At 36.9% G+C, this 16,670-nt stretch overlaps 1 protein-coding gene across 6 annotated transcripts in view; it reads left to right on the top strand.

Annotated features, from left to right (window-relative positions):
* PAK1 (p21 (RAC1) activated kinase 1) overlaps nucleotides 1-16,670 on the top strand; it is a 147,129-nt gene that overhangs the window by 92,830 nt on the left and 37,629 nt on the right. For all 6 annotated transcript variants that reach the window (XM_037523023.2, XM_037523025.2, XM_037523024.2 and 3 more), the window contains exons 3-4: nucleotides 12,929-13,029; nucleotides 13,502-13,649. In XM_037523023.2, coding sequence (XP_037378920.1) covers nucleotides 12,929-13,029; nucleotides 13,502-13,649 — 249 coding nt within the window. The remainder of the gene's footprint in view (nucleotides 1-12,928; nucleotides 13,030-13,501; nucleotides 13,650-16,670) is intronic.

Raw genomic sequence — 16,670 nt, 5'->3', positions numbered from 1 at the left:
TCTTTAAGTTTGGAGCTTTTTTACTGCCTTGAGCTCAGACTGCTCAGCTGAACCAATGAGAGGTGCTTCTTAAAAATAAATCTTTAAAAAAATAAATAAATAAGACTGGTGATTTGTGCTGAAATATAGTTGGCTGTACTGCAACATGGAATTTTATAGAGTTAGCCTCATTTCCCATGCATCAGAAAACCAAATGGACTAGATGAATGATAGGGTTAAAGCTACAATGGGGTTGCAGACTTCTTTTTACCCTGTATTTCTGTAAGCCTGAGATTCCTAGTTACATGAAATTAGGGTTTTTCTTTTTCTCTTTCAGTCACAGTTTCTCTAACTTTATGAGTGGGTTGGAAAATCTTACTCTGACACTTTCTTTGATTTAACAATGACTCATTTTGTAAAACTTTAGTTTACAAAGCACATATTTTTCTTTACCTTCATTGATCTTCAAATTAATAACAACAATAACAATACCCAGCTACTATTTACTACTATTTATCAAATACCTGTTATATTTGATGTTTGTGAAACACACCAGGCCTTTCAGGTAGATAAATATTCACTTTGTAGACAGTAAACTGAGGTTTACAGTGTTTAAGTAACTTGCCCAAGATCATCTTGTTGGGGAATGGTGGACTCAGGATTGGAGTTCTGATTTCAAGGTCCTCTCTACAACACTAGCCTCAGGGGGTCAGAGGGTCAATGACTTGCCCAGAGTCATATGCTGCATACTTGCAGTACATGGAGTCTGAATTTGAGCCATTTTCTCTTGACTTCTTGCTGTGACTTTCATACTTCTAAACCATCAGACACTATATAGTGTTTGATGGCTCCCATCTTACAGATATTTAGAGATACTTAGACTAATGCATTTGTAAAACTGATTTGGTTAGTTCTTTTCATTTAATGACTTCGATCCTTTCACTCACTGGTATATCCCATTAGTCTGCAATATGGGGAAGGCCTAGTGCATATACAAGAAGCGGTGTTGGAGCACAGCCACTGCCCATCTCTGACTTTGTGACTTTGACTCTACCTTTTTTAACTTTGGTTATTTTACTTGTATATAGGTATGTAATACTTATTTCATATAGTTTGCTGAAGGGATTATAAAACTAAAGATGTGAAAAGCATTATGCAAACTGCAGCCTTGTTAAGAGTTGAGAGTAATTTTGGTGGCTGTTACTGCTTGCAGTCACGGTTTTCTTTTGGAATCTGTGGTTAACACTTAAGAGTTATTATGAGATTTACAAAATAACAGCTCTTCTCAGGTTTCCTCCAACATAGAATTCAAGAATGGGGCTAGGATGAAGTACTGTTCTCTCCCCACATAGAGGCTGCATTTCCTGTTGGTTTAAATAGAGCTAGTAGGAAGACCAGATTAAATCATTTTGTACACTGAGACTAAACAGACCCAAAGTCAAGTTTCCCAAGAAGTTCTCAAGAGTAGCTTGTAATGTCAGAGGCAGGATTCTAGGCTTTGGAAATGGATCTGGACCTTTTCAACAAATAATGTGTTGGAAACTGGGGCCAAAAAGCCAAGCCTCTTAAAACTTTAAATCTCAGATACTCTCATTTCGTTATTAATCTAACCTCCTTCCACCCTCCCCCCCCCCACAATTTCTTCTCTCCCTCTGTGTTCTCTTAGTTCACAAGGAGACATTAATTATCAACTAGTTGTTGTCTATAGGATTGTAAGCTTTGATGTTCACAGGATATTTGGAGTTAGACTTGGTAATCAACTATGTGTTCAAGATTTTCTAAGAAAGTAGCACTTTTAAATATTCTGTTTAGGTTTGATTCCTATTATAATATTCCTGTTTACTTATTGTGATCTTGGGCAACTTCTCTGCACTTCAGTTTCTTTTTCACCTATAAAATAAATAAATTGGATTAAATTTCTGTAAAATCATGTGTAGGTCATGAGCCATAATTGATTATATAGAAAAATACATATTTCAGACGTTTACAACTCAATGAATTATCACATTCACCACATCCATGTAGCCACTGCATGACCAAAAATTAGGATATAACTAGCCCCCTAGAAACTGCCTGCATTGTCCTTGCAGGCACCAACATTCTCCCTTCCCAAAGGTAGACATCATGAATTTGCCTACTTTTGAACTTGCTATATATAGAGTCATTCAGTGTATTCTATAAACCTTGTTTATAAGATATATCTGTGTTTTTATGTACAGTTGTGACTAATTTTCAAAGCTATATAATAATTCTTTTTATAGAGATATATTATGCTATTGATCAATATAAGGTTGATTTCAGTAATAAACAATTATGAGTAGTATTATCAGACCTTTATTGTACATGCCTTTATACATATGTTCACATGGTTAGTGCACATATACATTGTGAAATTTTTGGATCATGGAGATTATATTAAACTTTGGTAGAGAATGCCAAAAGTTTGACGTTTAAACACACAATTGTTCAATTTAATTTTTTTTAAGATTTATTTATTTATTCATGCAAGAGCTGGGGTACAGGCCAGAGGTAAGGGGAGTGAGAGGATTCACGAGAGACAGAGTGGGGAGCAGAACAGGCAGATTGACCGAAGTACACTGCTGAGGAGAGCAGCGGGCGAGACAGGAGAGGTCTGCTCTGCCATGGGGGTTGTTCCCTGGCCAGGGATCAAACTCGTGCTGCAGAGGCTGTGGACAGCTTCATAGGTTGCGTCTTAACTGTTTGCGCCACCAGGTAGGCCCCCATTGTTCAATTTATATTCCTACCAGCAGTACTTAAGAGCTGCAATTACTCCACTTTCTTTGTCACTACTTAGTATTGTCAGTCTTTAGTGAGTTGAACAACTTTTCATATTAGTAGGCCTTTGGGTGTACTTCTTTGTGAAGTGTTTGAGTCTTGCACACAATTATTTTTTCTTACTGCTTTGCAGGAGTTCTTACCTATATAAGTCTTTTGTTAGTTTTATGTGTTGCAAATATCCTCTCAATTTTGTCTTTGATAGATGCATGACATCTTTGATAGAATTTTAATGTAGTCAAAGTTATTATTTCCTTTTTAATGTTTTCTGGGGTTTTTTGAGTTTGTGTTTGTTTTTGTTTTATTTTGTTTTTTAGGTAACATTGTTTTGCAATACAGTATATGATTTATAGAAATAGATTCATACTTCTTCACATGTTACCACACCACATTCACCATCAAAGCACCCATAATCCTCCACCACGGACCACTGGCCTTCCTCCCCTTTTGCTGCCCACCCCAACAATCCCCTCTAGTGGCCTCAATTCTGTAGTTGTATCTCTAGGCATGACTTGATTTAGTTTTCATTCTGTTCCTTTGTTTTATTTCACTATATTCCACATATGAGTGAAATCACCTGGTATTTGTTTTTCTCCTGCTGGCTTATTTTACTTAGCATGATTCTTCCACTTCTATACATGTTTTTGCAATGGCAAAGTTCATATTTATTTAATAACTGCATGGTATTACATTATATATGTGTGTAAATGTATGTATGTATGTGTGTGTGTGTACACACATGATACATCTATATATAAAATATATCTTCTGTATCCACTCACCTGTTCTTGGACACTTAGGTTGTTTCCATAACTTAGCTATTGTAAGTAGTGCTGCAGTGAACATGTTGGTGCATGTATTCCCTTGAATTAGCGTTTTTGCATTCTTTGGATAAATACCAAGAAGTGGAATTGCTGGATGAGGTATATCTATTTTTTATATTTTGAGGAACCTCCATATTATTTTCTACACCCCACCAGGAGTGGACAAGTGTTCATTTTATTCACACCCTCACCAACTTTCGTTGTTTCTGGTTTTTCCAATGCGGGCCATTCTCACAGGTATAAAGTATCTAATTGTGGTTTTGACTTGCATTTCTTTAATGATAAATGATGGAAACATTGTTTGCATCTGCTGGTTGGCCATCTATATGTCTTCTTTGGAGATGTGTTTATTTAACTCTTATCCTACTTTTTGATAGTGTTTTCTGTTTTCTTTTTGTTGGGTTGTATGAGTGCTTTCTAAATCTTGGGTGTTAACCCCTGTAAGATGTATAATATACAAATAATTTCTCCCATTTGGTAGGATGTCTTTTCATTTAATGATAGCTTCTTTTGCCATACAGAAACTTTGTAATTTGTTGTAGTCCCATTTGTTTTTGTTTACCTTTGTCTTCCTCGCTCTTGGACTTGAGTACCCTGAATCCAGGGTTTTGGCATGCTTTGCCTGTGTTTTCTTCTATGTATTTTATGATTTCTAGTCTTATGTCCAAGTCTTTAATTCATTTTAAGTTAATTTTGGGGGATAGTGTGAGGGAGTGGTCTAGTCTCATTTTTATGTATGTGACTGTCCAGTTTCCCCCCATGTGTTGAAAAGACTTTCCTTTCTCCGTTGTAAACTCTTAGCTCCTCTGTCATAGATTAACCATCCATATAAGTGTGGGTTTATTTCTGGACTCTCAATTCTATTTCATTGTTCTGTGTGCCTATTTTTTTTTAAGTTTAATAGTTTAATTTTTATTATTTATTTATTTTTAAAATATTTTATTTTATATAATTCTTGCATCATTTTTCATTTTTGCACAATGTATGCATTTTCATTTTGATTATGTTCCCCCATACAATTGCACCCCCCCTTGTTCTGACCTTCATCCTTCCTCTCCCCGCCTGCCCCATAGTGTTTTTATCCCAATGCCATATTGTTATTATTATTATTATTGTTATTATTTTTATTATTATTGAGCATATTTTGAAACCTGGGAGTATGATACTCTCCTTCCTTTTTTTTTTTGTCAAGCTTGCTTTGGCTTTTCAGGGTCTTTTGTGGTTCCACATAAAAATCAGTAATATTTGCTCATTTCTTTGAAGAATTCCATTAAAACTTTGATAGGTGTTGCATTGAATCTATGTACTGCTTTGGGTAAGATTGACATTTTAACTGTTAAATCTTTCAGTCAATGAACTTGGAATATCTATTCATTTCTTTGTGTCTTCTATTTTAGCAATGTCTTATAGTTTTCATTCATGTCTTTACCTCCTTTTAAAGTTTATTTCTAGGAACTTAATACTTTTTGATGTTATTGTAAATGGGATTGTTTTCTTGATTTTGTTCTCTTTCAGTTCATTATTTGCATATAAGAGTGCAATAGACTTGTGGATATTGACTTTGTAGTCTGTCACTTTATTCTATGATTTATTGTTTCTAATAATTTTTTTAGTGGAGTCCCTAAGGTTTTCTGTGTGTATTATGTCTTTTGAAAATTGTGATAGTTTTACTTCATTTACAATTTGCATATTATATATCTTTCTTTTGCCTAATTGTTCTAGCTATGATCTTTTCTTTTAAAAAACTCTTTAAGGAATGAAGACTTTTAAGTTTTCTGTGTTCATGTACATGATTATATAATCTGTAAATTGTGTGTGACAGACTTGTTTCTTCCTTTTCAATTCTTCTCCTTTTACTTATTTTTCTTTCCTGATTGCACTGGCTAAACACCTCAAGTATTATGAGTAGACATCATAGTAGGGCACTCTTAATTCTAATCTCAGAGGAAAAACTATCAACATTTCACTATTGAGTATGTTGTTTTTGCAAATGTTTTTTGTAATTAGCTTTTACTAGATTAACTAAATTTACTTGTAATCTGAGTTTGCTAAGAAGTTTTAATCATAATTGAAAATCTAATTTTTCTGCATTGATTATATACATGCTCTTTTTTATTCTTGTTAATATGGTAAATTACATTTAACTTATTTTAAATTGAGATATAACTCAAATACAGTCTACCATCTCAGGGACTACAATTCACTAGTTTTAGTAGATTTAGAAGATTGTACAATCACAATTACATTATTTTAGTATACTTCATCAACCTCAAAAAAAAAAAAATACACCACCACCCAAACCCTGTAACTGCAGTAGTATTCCACATTCCCTTTTTCTCCAGCCCCCTGGCAACCACTCATGTACTTTCTGCTTATGGATTTTCCTTTTCTGGACATTGTATATAAGTGGAATCTTTATGTGGCCTTTTATGTCTTTAAGGTTGTAGCATAAGTTAATTTATGATTAATTAACATTTCATTATATGGATATCCACATTTCATTTATCTTTGGGTGAGTTGGGTTTTTGCTTTTTGTCTGTTTTAAATAATGCTGCTATGACAATCATTTACAAATTTGTATGTAAACACAAGCTTTGATGATTCCTCTGGACTCATAGTTGTAGTCTCTATACACATTTTTGTTAGCAGCAGCAATAGTGCCAAGAAGCCTGATGTTTGTGGCCTTGAGTTATAAGACTACCATGATCCTGAGTTTGTTTATTTTCTACATTATATTTTCTTTTAGTCCCAAGCTCAGATTACATCCCTAGTAAGGGTTTATGAGATTTGTTTGACTTGCTGGGCAGGTGGAAAGGAGACAAGTCACTGTTTACTCCTCTGGGCCTTTGTTAACTCTGTTTCTTTCTGGAAAGTTCTTACCTATCTCTGCATGGCCAACTCCTGTTTATCTTTCAGGAGTTCTTTCAGGTACTTTCTTCTCCAAAAAAGGTGATTTATTACTCACCTTCCCCTGCGCTCTCAGCATGGATCATTGGCCTAATTTGCAGGTTGAAGACTTGAAACTCAGAGAGAGAAAGAGAGTGACTTTCCCAGCATCACAAAGTGAGTTGATGGCCAAGATAATATCGAATCCATCTTCTGCTGAATCCTAGTCTGGGACAGATTTCTTTTAATTCTCTGGTATCAGACTTATCCGCTGTAAAATAGGGATAACCCATGTGCTATCTTGTCCCTAGGGTTGTTGTGAGTAGCCAGCTAGACAGTTATCATGAAAGGGCTTTGAAAGACTGTGGAATTCTCTAAGTGCCAAGTAACTCTCGACTGCATGGCTTCTTCAGTTTCTGCTTTCTTGTCTCAGGAACCCCGAGATAGCCCTAGGTCGGTTCTCATTCTAAATTGAACAGCATGCAGGGTAAATTCTGGTAGCTAGATTTCCCTTTCCTCCATACTTCTCTCATTTCCGACTTTAGCCAAGCCTTTCCTCCTCTTGTATATAACTCAAGTGTGGTCTATGTTAAATAGTTATAAACTGGCAGTAGTTTCTTCCAGTTAGTTCAATCTTCCAGTTAGGGATCAGGGGATATCATGAAAAGTAAGACTTGATCAGGGGAACTGAGTCTTACCCCCATGTGCTCTATGACACAGGACAAGACAATTTTCTTCTCAGGGCCTCTTTACTCAGGGAATAGAATGATATGGTCTCTAAGATCCCTTCCTAATATTTTCTGGGGTGTTTTGAAGTGAGTAAGCTCTGTGTTGGGTTCTACTTGGACTTTGGAAGTATAATGATCATAATTATAAGCTGTGATTTTGGTCTTCAAGAAACTTACATTTTAGATAAGGAGGTTAAGTGTTAAAACCAGCAAGAAGTCATACAAAACAGGAGATGACTAAAGGCATGGTGGTGTTGCAGACTCAGTGCCTTTGGAATTCACGGAGGGAGGTCAGAAAGCCCTTCTTGGAAGAAGTGGGACTTGAACCAATCTTTAAAATATGGCTGAGAGTTTGACAGGCAGGGCATTCTAAGCACAGAAAAGAAAGTTAGTAAAAACTTGGAGGTGTGTTTTTGGTAGGTGTTTATAGGGTCACGGGACCTATGGAAACAGAGCCCACTTCAGCATTACCCTGTATGTTTCTGTTAGGTGAATTAATTTCCTTGGCACTCTGTATGTACTACTCATCCTTTGAACCCTTCTTTCTGCATCTCTATTACTAAAGTTCCTTTTGTATGTGACATTCCCTGCATGTGATGGCATATGTAATAATATGTATTAGAAATAATATATAAAAACATAATAAAACATATATGTTCTTCTTGCAATCTTTTAAGTGATTACATTAGAGGAAATTTAGAATAGAGGAATTCCAAAGCTCTGCAACATCTCCCATACATTCAAGCTGTGAGTAGGACAGATGAACTATATCATAAATGACTGCTTAGTCTGGACCCTGCTAAACCCTTAACCTTCCCCTTCTCAAAGCAGCTGCTTCTGGAAGGGAAATTGCCAAGTGCATAAAGAACTTAAGCCTTAGCAATTGGCATTTAGGCAGCAATGAAATACCACTATGCATCTTTTGGAATGGCCAAAATCCAAAAGTGATAATGCCATATGTTGATGAAGAAGCAAGTTCATACTTCAAGTTTCTAACCTACAAGTGAAAGTTGCCTGTCAGGATTGTGATGATTATATGGGATGATGTATATGAAGTTCCTGTTAAAAACTGGGATACAGTGTCAGGAAGAAATATAGCTGCAGGACTTTGTGAGTGCTCATCTTTCTGTTTTCATAGACTCATAGAATAGCTGGAAACACCCTGAAGATCATTTGGTCCATTCTCCCCATTGTTCAGATGGGAAAGCTGAGAACATGTATGGTATGGTACAGGCAAAACTGGTCTAGACTCTAGACCTTCTTACTCTCTCCTCCTCCTCCATTTTGCTGCATTTTACCTATTTATTCTACGTCTGTGGAGGCATTAGGACTTCAGAATTTCTTTTGCCAATAGGACTGAAGAGGACTGGGTTACAGATGTTGTCACTGCCCTGCTTGTCACATAGTAGTTTCGTGGCTCCAGTGAACTAATATATGTGAAAATACTTTGTAAATACTAGAATATGATACCAATGAAGGTGATTATTGTTATAAAATATTACTATTCAGGGTGTTAGTGAGGTTCAAACATGTTAACTTGGAAAGACAATCATTTTATAGAAAAAGGAGATCATTTAAGTGAAGTCCAGTTCTCTCTGCTGTTATCTATGGATTTAAAAGCCTTATTGTAGCCCATGGGCTTCAGCCTTACTTTTAATCTGATCTTTAAGGATAGTTTCAGAAAACCTGGCATTTAGTCCCAGTCTTGACTCCAGCCAAGTTCTCAGCTACTGCTCACTGAATTCTTTTAGAAATGAATTTTGGGTTTCCAATCTCTGACCCTGAGTCCTGCTTGTGCATGCATGATCCTAGGCATTTTTAGGAAGGAAAATGTCTGTGGAGCTTGTCCTGGAGCGAGTGATTTTGTGCCATGATAATGTGGAGAATAACAACTGCAAGGATATTACAAAGAGAAAACTTGTGGTTTCCTCAAGAGATAGGCAGTGGGGATAACCAGGGACTGCAGGTTCCTCAGCTTTCCTTGTTGATTTACCATGAAGAAGAGATATTTTGGCCTCACCTCATAGTCCTACAAGGTATTACTAGTTTGCCTGGATGAGCAGTCTAATACTCAGGAAAAAATTACCACTGAAAACTCAGGAATGTCGTGGATTGGAAGAATAAACATTATTAAAATGGCCATCCTTCCAAAAGCAATATACAGATTCAATGCTATTCCAATCAAAATTTCAATGTCATTCTTCAAAGAAATAGAACAATTATTGATGAAATTCATATGGAATCACAAAAAACCCCGAATAGCCAAAGCTCTCCTGAAAAAAAAAGAAGGGAATGGAGGCATTACACTCCCAGACTTCAAACTATACTACAAAGCCATAATCATCAAAACTGCATGGTATTGGAACAAGAACAGACATACAGACCAATGGAATCGAATAGAAAATCCAGAAATAAATCCACAGATTTATGGTCAACTAATCTTTGACAAAGGAGCAAAGACTATGCATTGGAGCAAAGAAAGTTTGTTCAATAAATGGTGCTGGGAAAACTGGGTCGCTACATGCAAAAGAATGAAGCTTGACCACTACCTCACACCATACACAAAAATCAACTCAAAATGGATTAAAGAACTAGACATAAGACCTGAAACCATAAAATATATAGAAGGAAATATAGGCAAAACACTACATGATCTGCACATCAAAGACATCTTTACAGACACATCACCCAAAGCAGTGAGAGTGAAGGCAAAGATAAACAGCTGGGACTACATCAAATTAAAGAGCTTCTGCACAGCAAAAGAGACAATAACAAAAACAAAGAGAAACCCCACCAACTGGGAGAACATTTTTGCACCCAACACTAATGATAAAGGACTGATCACAAAAATCTGCAAAGAGCTGATGAGACTCAGCAACAACAAAGAAAATAATCCAGTCAAAAAATGGGCAGAAGAGCTAAAAAGAAACTTCTCTGAAGAGGAAATGCAAATGGCCAACAGGCATATGAAAAAATGTTCAACATCACTTGCCATCAGGGAAATGCAAATCAAAACTACCATGAGATACCATCTTACACCAGTGAGAATGGCACATATTAAAAAAACTAGCAACAACAAATGCTGGCGAGGGTGTGGAGAAAAAGGAACTCTTCTGCACTGTTGGTGGGAGTGCAAACTGGTCCAACCACTGTGGAGAGCTGTGTGGAGATTTCTGGACCTACTAAACATAGAGCTTCCATATGATCCAGCAATTCCACTCCTAGGTATTTACCCAAAGGACACAGAAACATCAATTCCAAAGAACACCTGCACCCCTATGTTTATAGCAGCACTGTTTACAATAGCTAAGCTTTGGAAACAACCCAAATGCCCAAAAATAGATGACTGGATCAAGAAGATGTGGTACATATATACCATGGAATATTACTCAGCATTCAAAAAAGATAAACACATGCAATTTGCAGCAACATGGATGGCGCTGGAAGGGATCATGCTCAGCGAAATAAGCCAAAAAGAAAAAGAAAAATACCGGATGGTCTCACTCATAGCAGGAATCTAGAAAACTTAAATAAGGGACCAGGAAAATGAATAACTATAAGAAAGTGAAAATCAAAATCAACAAAAAACTATGAACCAGAGACACTTTTAGGGGGGCGGGGGCGGGAGGGGAGGGATTGGGGTCAGAATGGGGGGGCTGCAACTGTATGGGGAATATAACAATAAAATTTATAAAAAAAAAAAAAAAAAAGAAAACTCAGGAATGATCAACAAAGTATTAAAAATAATTTTTAAATACTTTCCTAACCTATAAAAAAGGGATATGGATATGTGTTTTCTAGGTTTCTGTGAGTAGTGAATAAAATAACTCATACTAAAATTTTAACATATGCTTGGCACATAGAGCTCAATTAATGGTAGTTTTTGTAGTTAGCCTCTGAATCCATTTACCCCAGCCTTTGTGTGGGAGATCCCTGGGATTTTAGACCAAATGGCCCTCACCTGCTCCCTAGGACATTGAAAGAGGAGACCTGGCTGGAGGAAGAAGGAGTGTTTCTGCAGATACTTCAAATCTTGCTCCCTGTCTAGGAAGAAAGAGCCTCTGAGCCCTGGGAAGTATTTAAGTGTGTTTCAGCTGATACATTTGCAGATGCCTGCTGAGGTCTGGCTGTTACCAAGATCCTGAAACTCATTAGTTGAAAGAGGGCTATATTAGTTTGCTAGAACTGGTATAAATAAAAAGTACCACAAACCAGATAGCTTAAGCAACAGTTTATTGTTTCAGTTCTGGCAGCTAGAAGTCCAAGTAAGGTGTTGGCAGGGTTGGTTCTTTCTGAGGGCTGCGAGGAAAAATCTGTTCTATGCTACTTCCCTAACTTCTAGGAAGAAGATTGTTTGCTGGCAAACATTACTCTACTGCCTTGATCTGAGTAATGTGTTCTTACATGCATCTAACTCCAAATTTACCCTTTTTATAAGGATACCAATCTAACTGGACTAGGAGCCCAACCTACTCTGGTGATCACAACTTAACTGATTATTTCTGCAACAATCCTATTTCCAAATAAGTTCACATTTTAAGGTACTGGGAGTTAGGACATAGGAATTTTGTGGAGGACACATTTCAGCCACTAACAGGTATATTTCAACATTATAACTCCTTAACTATTGAAGCTTTTCCTGCCAAGTCAGCAGGACCTTAGTGAACTACTTTATGCAAGATCCCTGATGAGAGAGGGATGACTGTAAGTATTTGGACTTTAAATCATAGCATAGTGGTTTAGAGATTAGGCTGTGGGCCCAGACTGTCTAGGTTTGAGTGAGTGCTGCCAATAATTAACTATCACTTAATCTTTCCTTCAATTTATTTGCAAAATATGTATAATAGTATCTAACCGATAGGGTTGTTGTGAGGCTAACATGAATAAATACGTGTAAAGAACTTGAATCATTGCCTGGAAAGCACTTGATAAAATATTAGCAGTTCATATTATTAAAACCACTTCCTACTCCAAAATTCATTAATTTAGAGAATGTTAAAGCAGCCTGTAACCAAGGGTTAAGAGGGGGTTGGGGGGGTTGTTCTATACGTTCTCAGAACTGGAAGGGTCTTTAAAGACCCTCTAGTTTTTCTAAAATTAAAAAAAAATTTTTAAAGATTTATTTATGCATACAAGAATTGGGGTACAGGCCAGACATGCAGGGGGTGAGAGGATTCACCAGAGACAGAGTGGGGAACAGAACAGGCAGATTGTGAGTACACTGCTGAGGGGAGAAGCAGGCAGTCAGGAGAGGTCTACCGCACCATGTGGGTTGCTCGCTGGCCGGCCAGGGATTGAACTCATGCAGCAGAGGCTGTGGGTTGCTTCATGGTGCGGTGCTTAACCCCGTGCACTACCAGGGAGGCCCAAGACCCTCTACTTTTAACAGGGGATCTCTTTTAACAGATGGAGAAGACAGAATTCAGAAAAAGGGAGTGATTTGTCTTGCACCAACTGGTTTATTTATTAGTTGTAGAACCAGGACCGTTAACTCTGATGAGTGTTCTTTCTGCTCCTCTCTTAAGGTCAATAGACTACAAGACTTTAATCGTGTATTGAGCATCTACTCCAATCTAGGCCCCATGTAGGATTGTGTAAATATGTATGTGAAGTAGGTAGTCCTTGGCCTCTAAAAGAACGTACAGTTCAGTAAAGAACTGAGTCTAAAAGCATAATAATGACCTTTTTTAATTTCCTTTTCCATTTCTCTTGCAGCAAATAAAAAGAAGGAGAAAGAACGACCAGAGATATCTCTTCCTTCAGATTTTGAGCACACAATTCATGTTGGTTTTGATGCTGTCACAGGGGAGTTTACGGTAAGTCCTGGGTTTCTATCTATGCACCATTATATTCAGTCCTTTGTAATCTTCCTGATGCCTCTGTCTTTGCCTGAGACACTCATTATTACGTTCTTATATCTATGAGAGGGACACTTTCTTTATTTCTACAATGTAGTAGGGAAGACTCTGAGTCTCCATTCCTTAAATAGACCTCTTTTAAGTAGCCTCGTAGCAGCAGGCTCTGTGCTGGGCAGTAATGATACAAAGATAAATCAGATGTGGGTCCTGCACTAAAGGAGAAAGAAATAGTCTGGTGAAGGAGCAGACAGCTCAAAAAAATGGCTAATACAATGAGATAGGTATGTAGGAGAGGCTTGTGTAGTGCTCCGAGGGTACAGAGAGAAAGGAATAACTGTCTTTATCTGCTAGTATGTATCCCATCTGATTTTCCCTCAGCCTCCTCTCTGTGACTGTGACTTTCTTACAGCCTTGCCTGTCTCTCTTACAGGGGATGCCAGAGCAGTGGGCTCGCTTGCTTCAAACATCAAATATCACTAAGTCAGAGCAGAAGAAAAACCCGCAAGCTGTACTGGATGTATTGGAATTTTATAACTCAAAGAAGACTTCCAATAGCCAGAAGTACATGAGCTTTACAGGTATGGGCAGTCTAGCGAAGAGTTTTTATATGGTGGAAAAGTTCCACATGCAGACTGCTGTGGGGTAAGGAAAGAAGGTATTGGAAAGAGTGAAGACGGCACTTTTGCTGAGATAGAATTTTTGCATCAAGCTTGAGTCTGTGCTCTGAAACGGCATGCTTTTAAAAAGTAGAATATTATGATTAAAAAAACATAGACTTTGTACTAGAAGATCTAGATTTTGAAAGTCATTAGATTCTAACAGTCACTTCATTTCTTAGAGTCTCAAAATGTGCATAACAATTCCTGTTTCACAAGGCTTTAGTGAGGCATGAATGAGCTCATTGATGTGACAGTTATGTCTAGATTATAGAATAACACCAAGAAAATGTCATTATCTTCATTTTTAACATCAAGAAGTTATCTAATAACATTAATGTTTATGTTATAAGTAGACAAGCCTAATTTCTTTCTCAATAAATTAGTGTTTATCAGTAGAATGAAAAACATTCCAGTAATAATAAGTGTTCATTAGATGTACTCTGTGTGTAAGGGATTATGTTTTTCAGTGTATTTTTAATAGCAAAATTGGGGTTTTTAAAATCCAGATCTCCTAATGCCTAGACCAACACCTTTTGAATTTATGACTTGCCTTTAGTAACTATTTAGAGGACCTCCTTCCACAGCAGAAAGATTTATCTTTTCCTGGATAAGTTATGAGAAGACTTACATTTCTGGGAATTTGCCTCATATGTAGTATCTTAGAATGTTAGAATAAGAAGTATCCTTAAAATCAGTGTGGTAAAAAAAAAAAAAACACCAGTGTGGTAGCTTCTCAACACATTAAAAATAGATCTACCATATGATCTAGCAGTTTCCCTACCTGAAGAATACAAAAACACAAATTTCAAGGTGTATATACACCCCTATGTTCATTGCAACACTATTTACAATAATCAAAGTATGGAAATGACCTGAGTACACAACTACAGATGAGTAGATTAAAAAGATTTGCTAGATATATACAGTGGACTGCTACTCAGCTATAAAAAAGGTGAACCTTACCATTTGCAACTACATAGATGGAACTGTTGGGGATTATGCTAAATAAATGAAATAAGTCAAAAAGAGAAAGACAAATACCAGATTTCACTCATATGTAGAATACAGAGTAACAAGACAAAAGAACAAACAAAACTAAGCCAGAACAAACCTTTGAAATTTAACTGCACAACTAAGGCTACCAGAGGAGAGAAGGGGTAGAGCTGTAGGAGGAAAGGGACCCATTGGAATATGGGCGTTTTGTTGGTGGGCATAGAGTGATAACACACTTTTGAAGAGATGTGGTCCTGTAACCAAAACATACAGTATTTTAAATCAACATTACCTCAACAAAAATTTTTAATAATAAAAAAAGAGATATCCTTAATATATATCACTTCTAGCTCCTTCCTATTTTTCCAGACATTAAAGCCAAAAAGGCCTTTCAAAATAATGTGGCTGAATTATTGACAGGGCTGGTATCTTAAGTTCCAATTCAGTGCTCTTTCCAATGTTTGTGCTGTTTCTGCTAAAGAGCAGGTTGGAAAAAGTGAGACCCAGGATGAACTAGATGATTTTAAAGAATGCTTTCCCAGTGAGTATCTGGCTTGTATCAAAGGGCACAGATGGTGAGTTTGACAGACTGCAGCTTTGCTCATGCTGCCATGGTGGTACCCAGAAGAGGGTCATGCTTGTTCCCAGCAGTATTTCCTTCCTCACGTCTGGCCCCGCTGATCTGCCTCACTTCTCCCATTGAGGATTGGGTCATTTCAAGGTGGATTTAGGGTTGAGAGTTGCCAGGTAGAAAATTTTTGTGTTCAGAAGTTTAGAGCTTGTTGATTAGAAGTTGGTTTTGAAAGTCCTCAGCAGCAAAGCCACTGGAAGAATCTGTCTGCTTTTATGTATACATGTATATAGATGTATACTAAAGCCATACACACACACACACACACACACATATGGAAACAGCTCTTGTGAGTTTGCATATGTTTGTGAATAAAGTCCACTTTAGTATTTTTGTGAGTAAATGAATAATATGTATAGATGTACACCTCCAGGTAACTGTATGTACATTCATCTGTGCATGCACAGATGAATAGCATTGAGTGTATATGTATAAAATACATCTACTGCTCTGTGTATAAATTTGTGCACACGTGTCCATAATGGATGTTGTGTTTGTATACATACAAGATTTTCTTGTTTTTTAGAAGTTGAAGATCATATCCAATGCCTGCCAAAATTATATACTTGGCAGAATTTATTTTTAAAGTTATATCTTCCCTTTACCTGTTTCCCCTTTATTCATACCATTAATTATGATAACACTAATTTGTATATGCTTGCACATGAATGATCTCATTTGATTCTCATGATGACCTTAGAGATTTGTCAGGGCAAGGACTATTACCCCATCTTACAAACTCAGAGAAATTAATTAGGTTTAGAGAAGAGAAGTGACTTTGGGTGATTTAGTTGATATGAGATGGAAGTGTGTTTTAACTAGTGCCCTTAATTCCTTTGCTGTCTGACATCTAAGCACAATCCTCCATGCCAAATTTTTTGTCATTTTTTAGCCCTTTCCCCCGTACCAACTAGTAGCTAATATGATAAGCAAAATGTAGACAAGATTGACAACCCAAAGTCATGGGCTTTAGCCCTACTATGCCATTAAAAGAAACCTTGAACCAGTTTCTTTCCCTCTCTGAACCTTAGTTTTCTCATTTGTAGAACAAAAGGATCGAAATACTTTCTGCTCTGTCTTTCTGTGCTTTGAATTGATTTTGCTGTACAGAAATTTTATATCACGTTTAAAAGAAACAGTGCTTACTGGTATAACAGACATATTTATTACCAGAATACTGACATCATGTAAACACTAGCAAGGCATACGGTCCAGTGTGGTACAGTAAAGGCACTGTACAGTGTTGTACAGTTGCACTTTTCTGTGCCTACACAGATGTTTCTTCGGACAGGAAAAACAAATGAATTATGTTTAAA

This window comes from Talpa occidentalis, unplaced genomic scaffold (assembly GCF_014898055.3).
Source record: "Talpa occidentalis isolate TD23 unplaced genomic scaffold, MPIMG_talOcc4v2.1 talOcc4.3, whole genome shotgun sequence".
In the NCBI taxonomy this organism is placed as follows: domain Eukaryota; kingdom Metazoa; phylum Chordata; class Mammalia; order Eulipotyphla; family Talpidae; genus Talpa; species Talpa occidentalis.
Note: the sequence above shows the minus strand (reverse complement) of the source record. Positions and strands in the feature narration are given on the sequence as shown.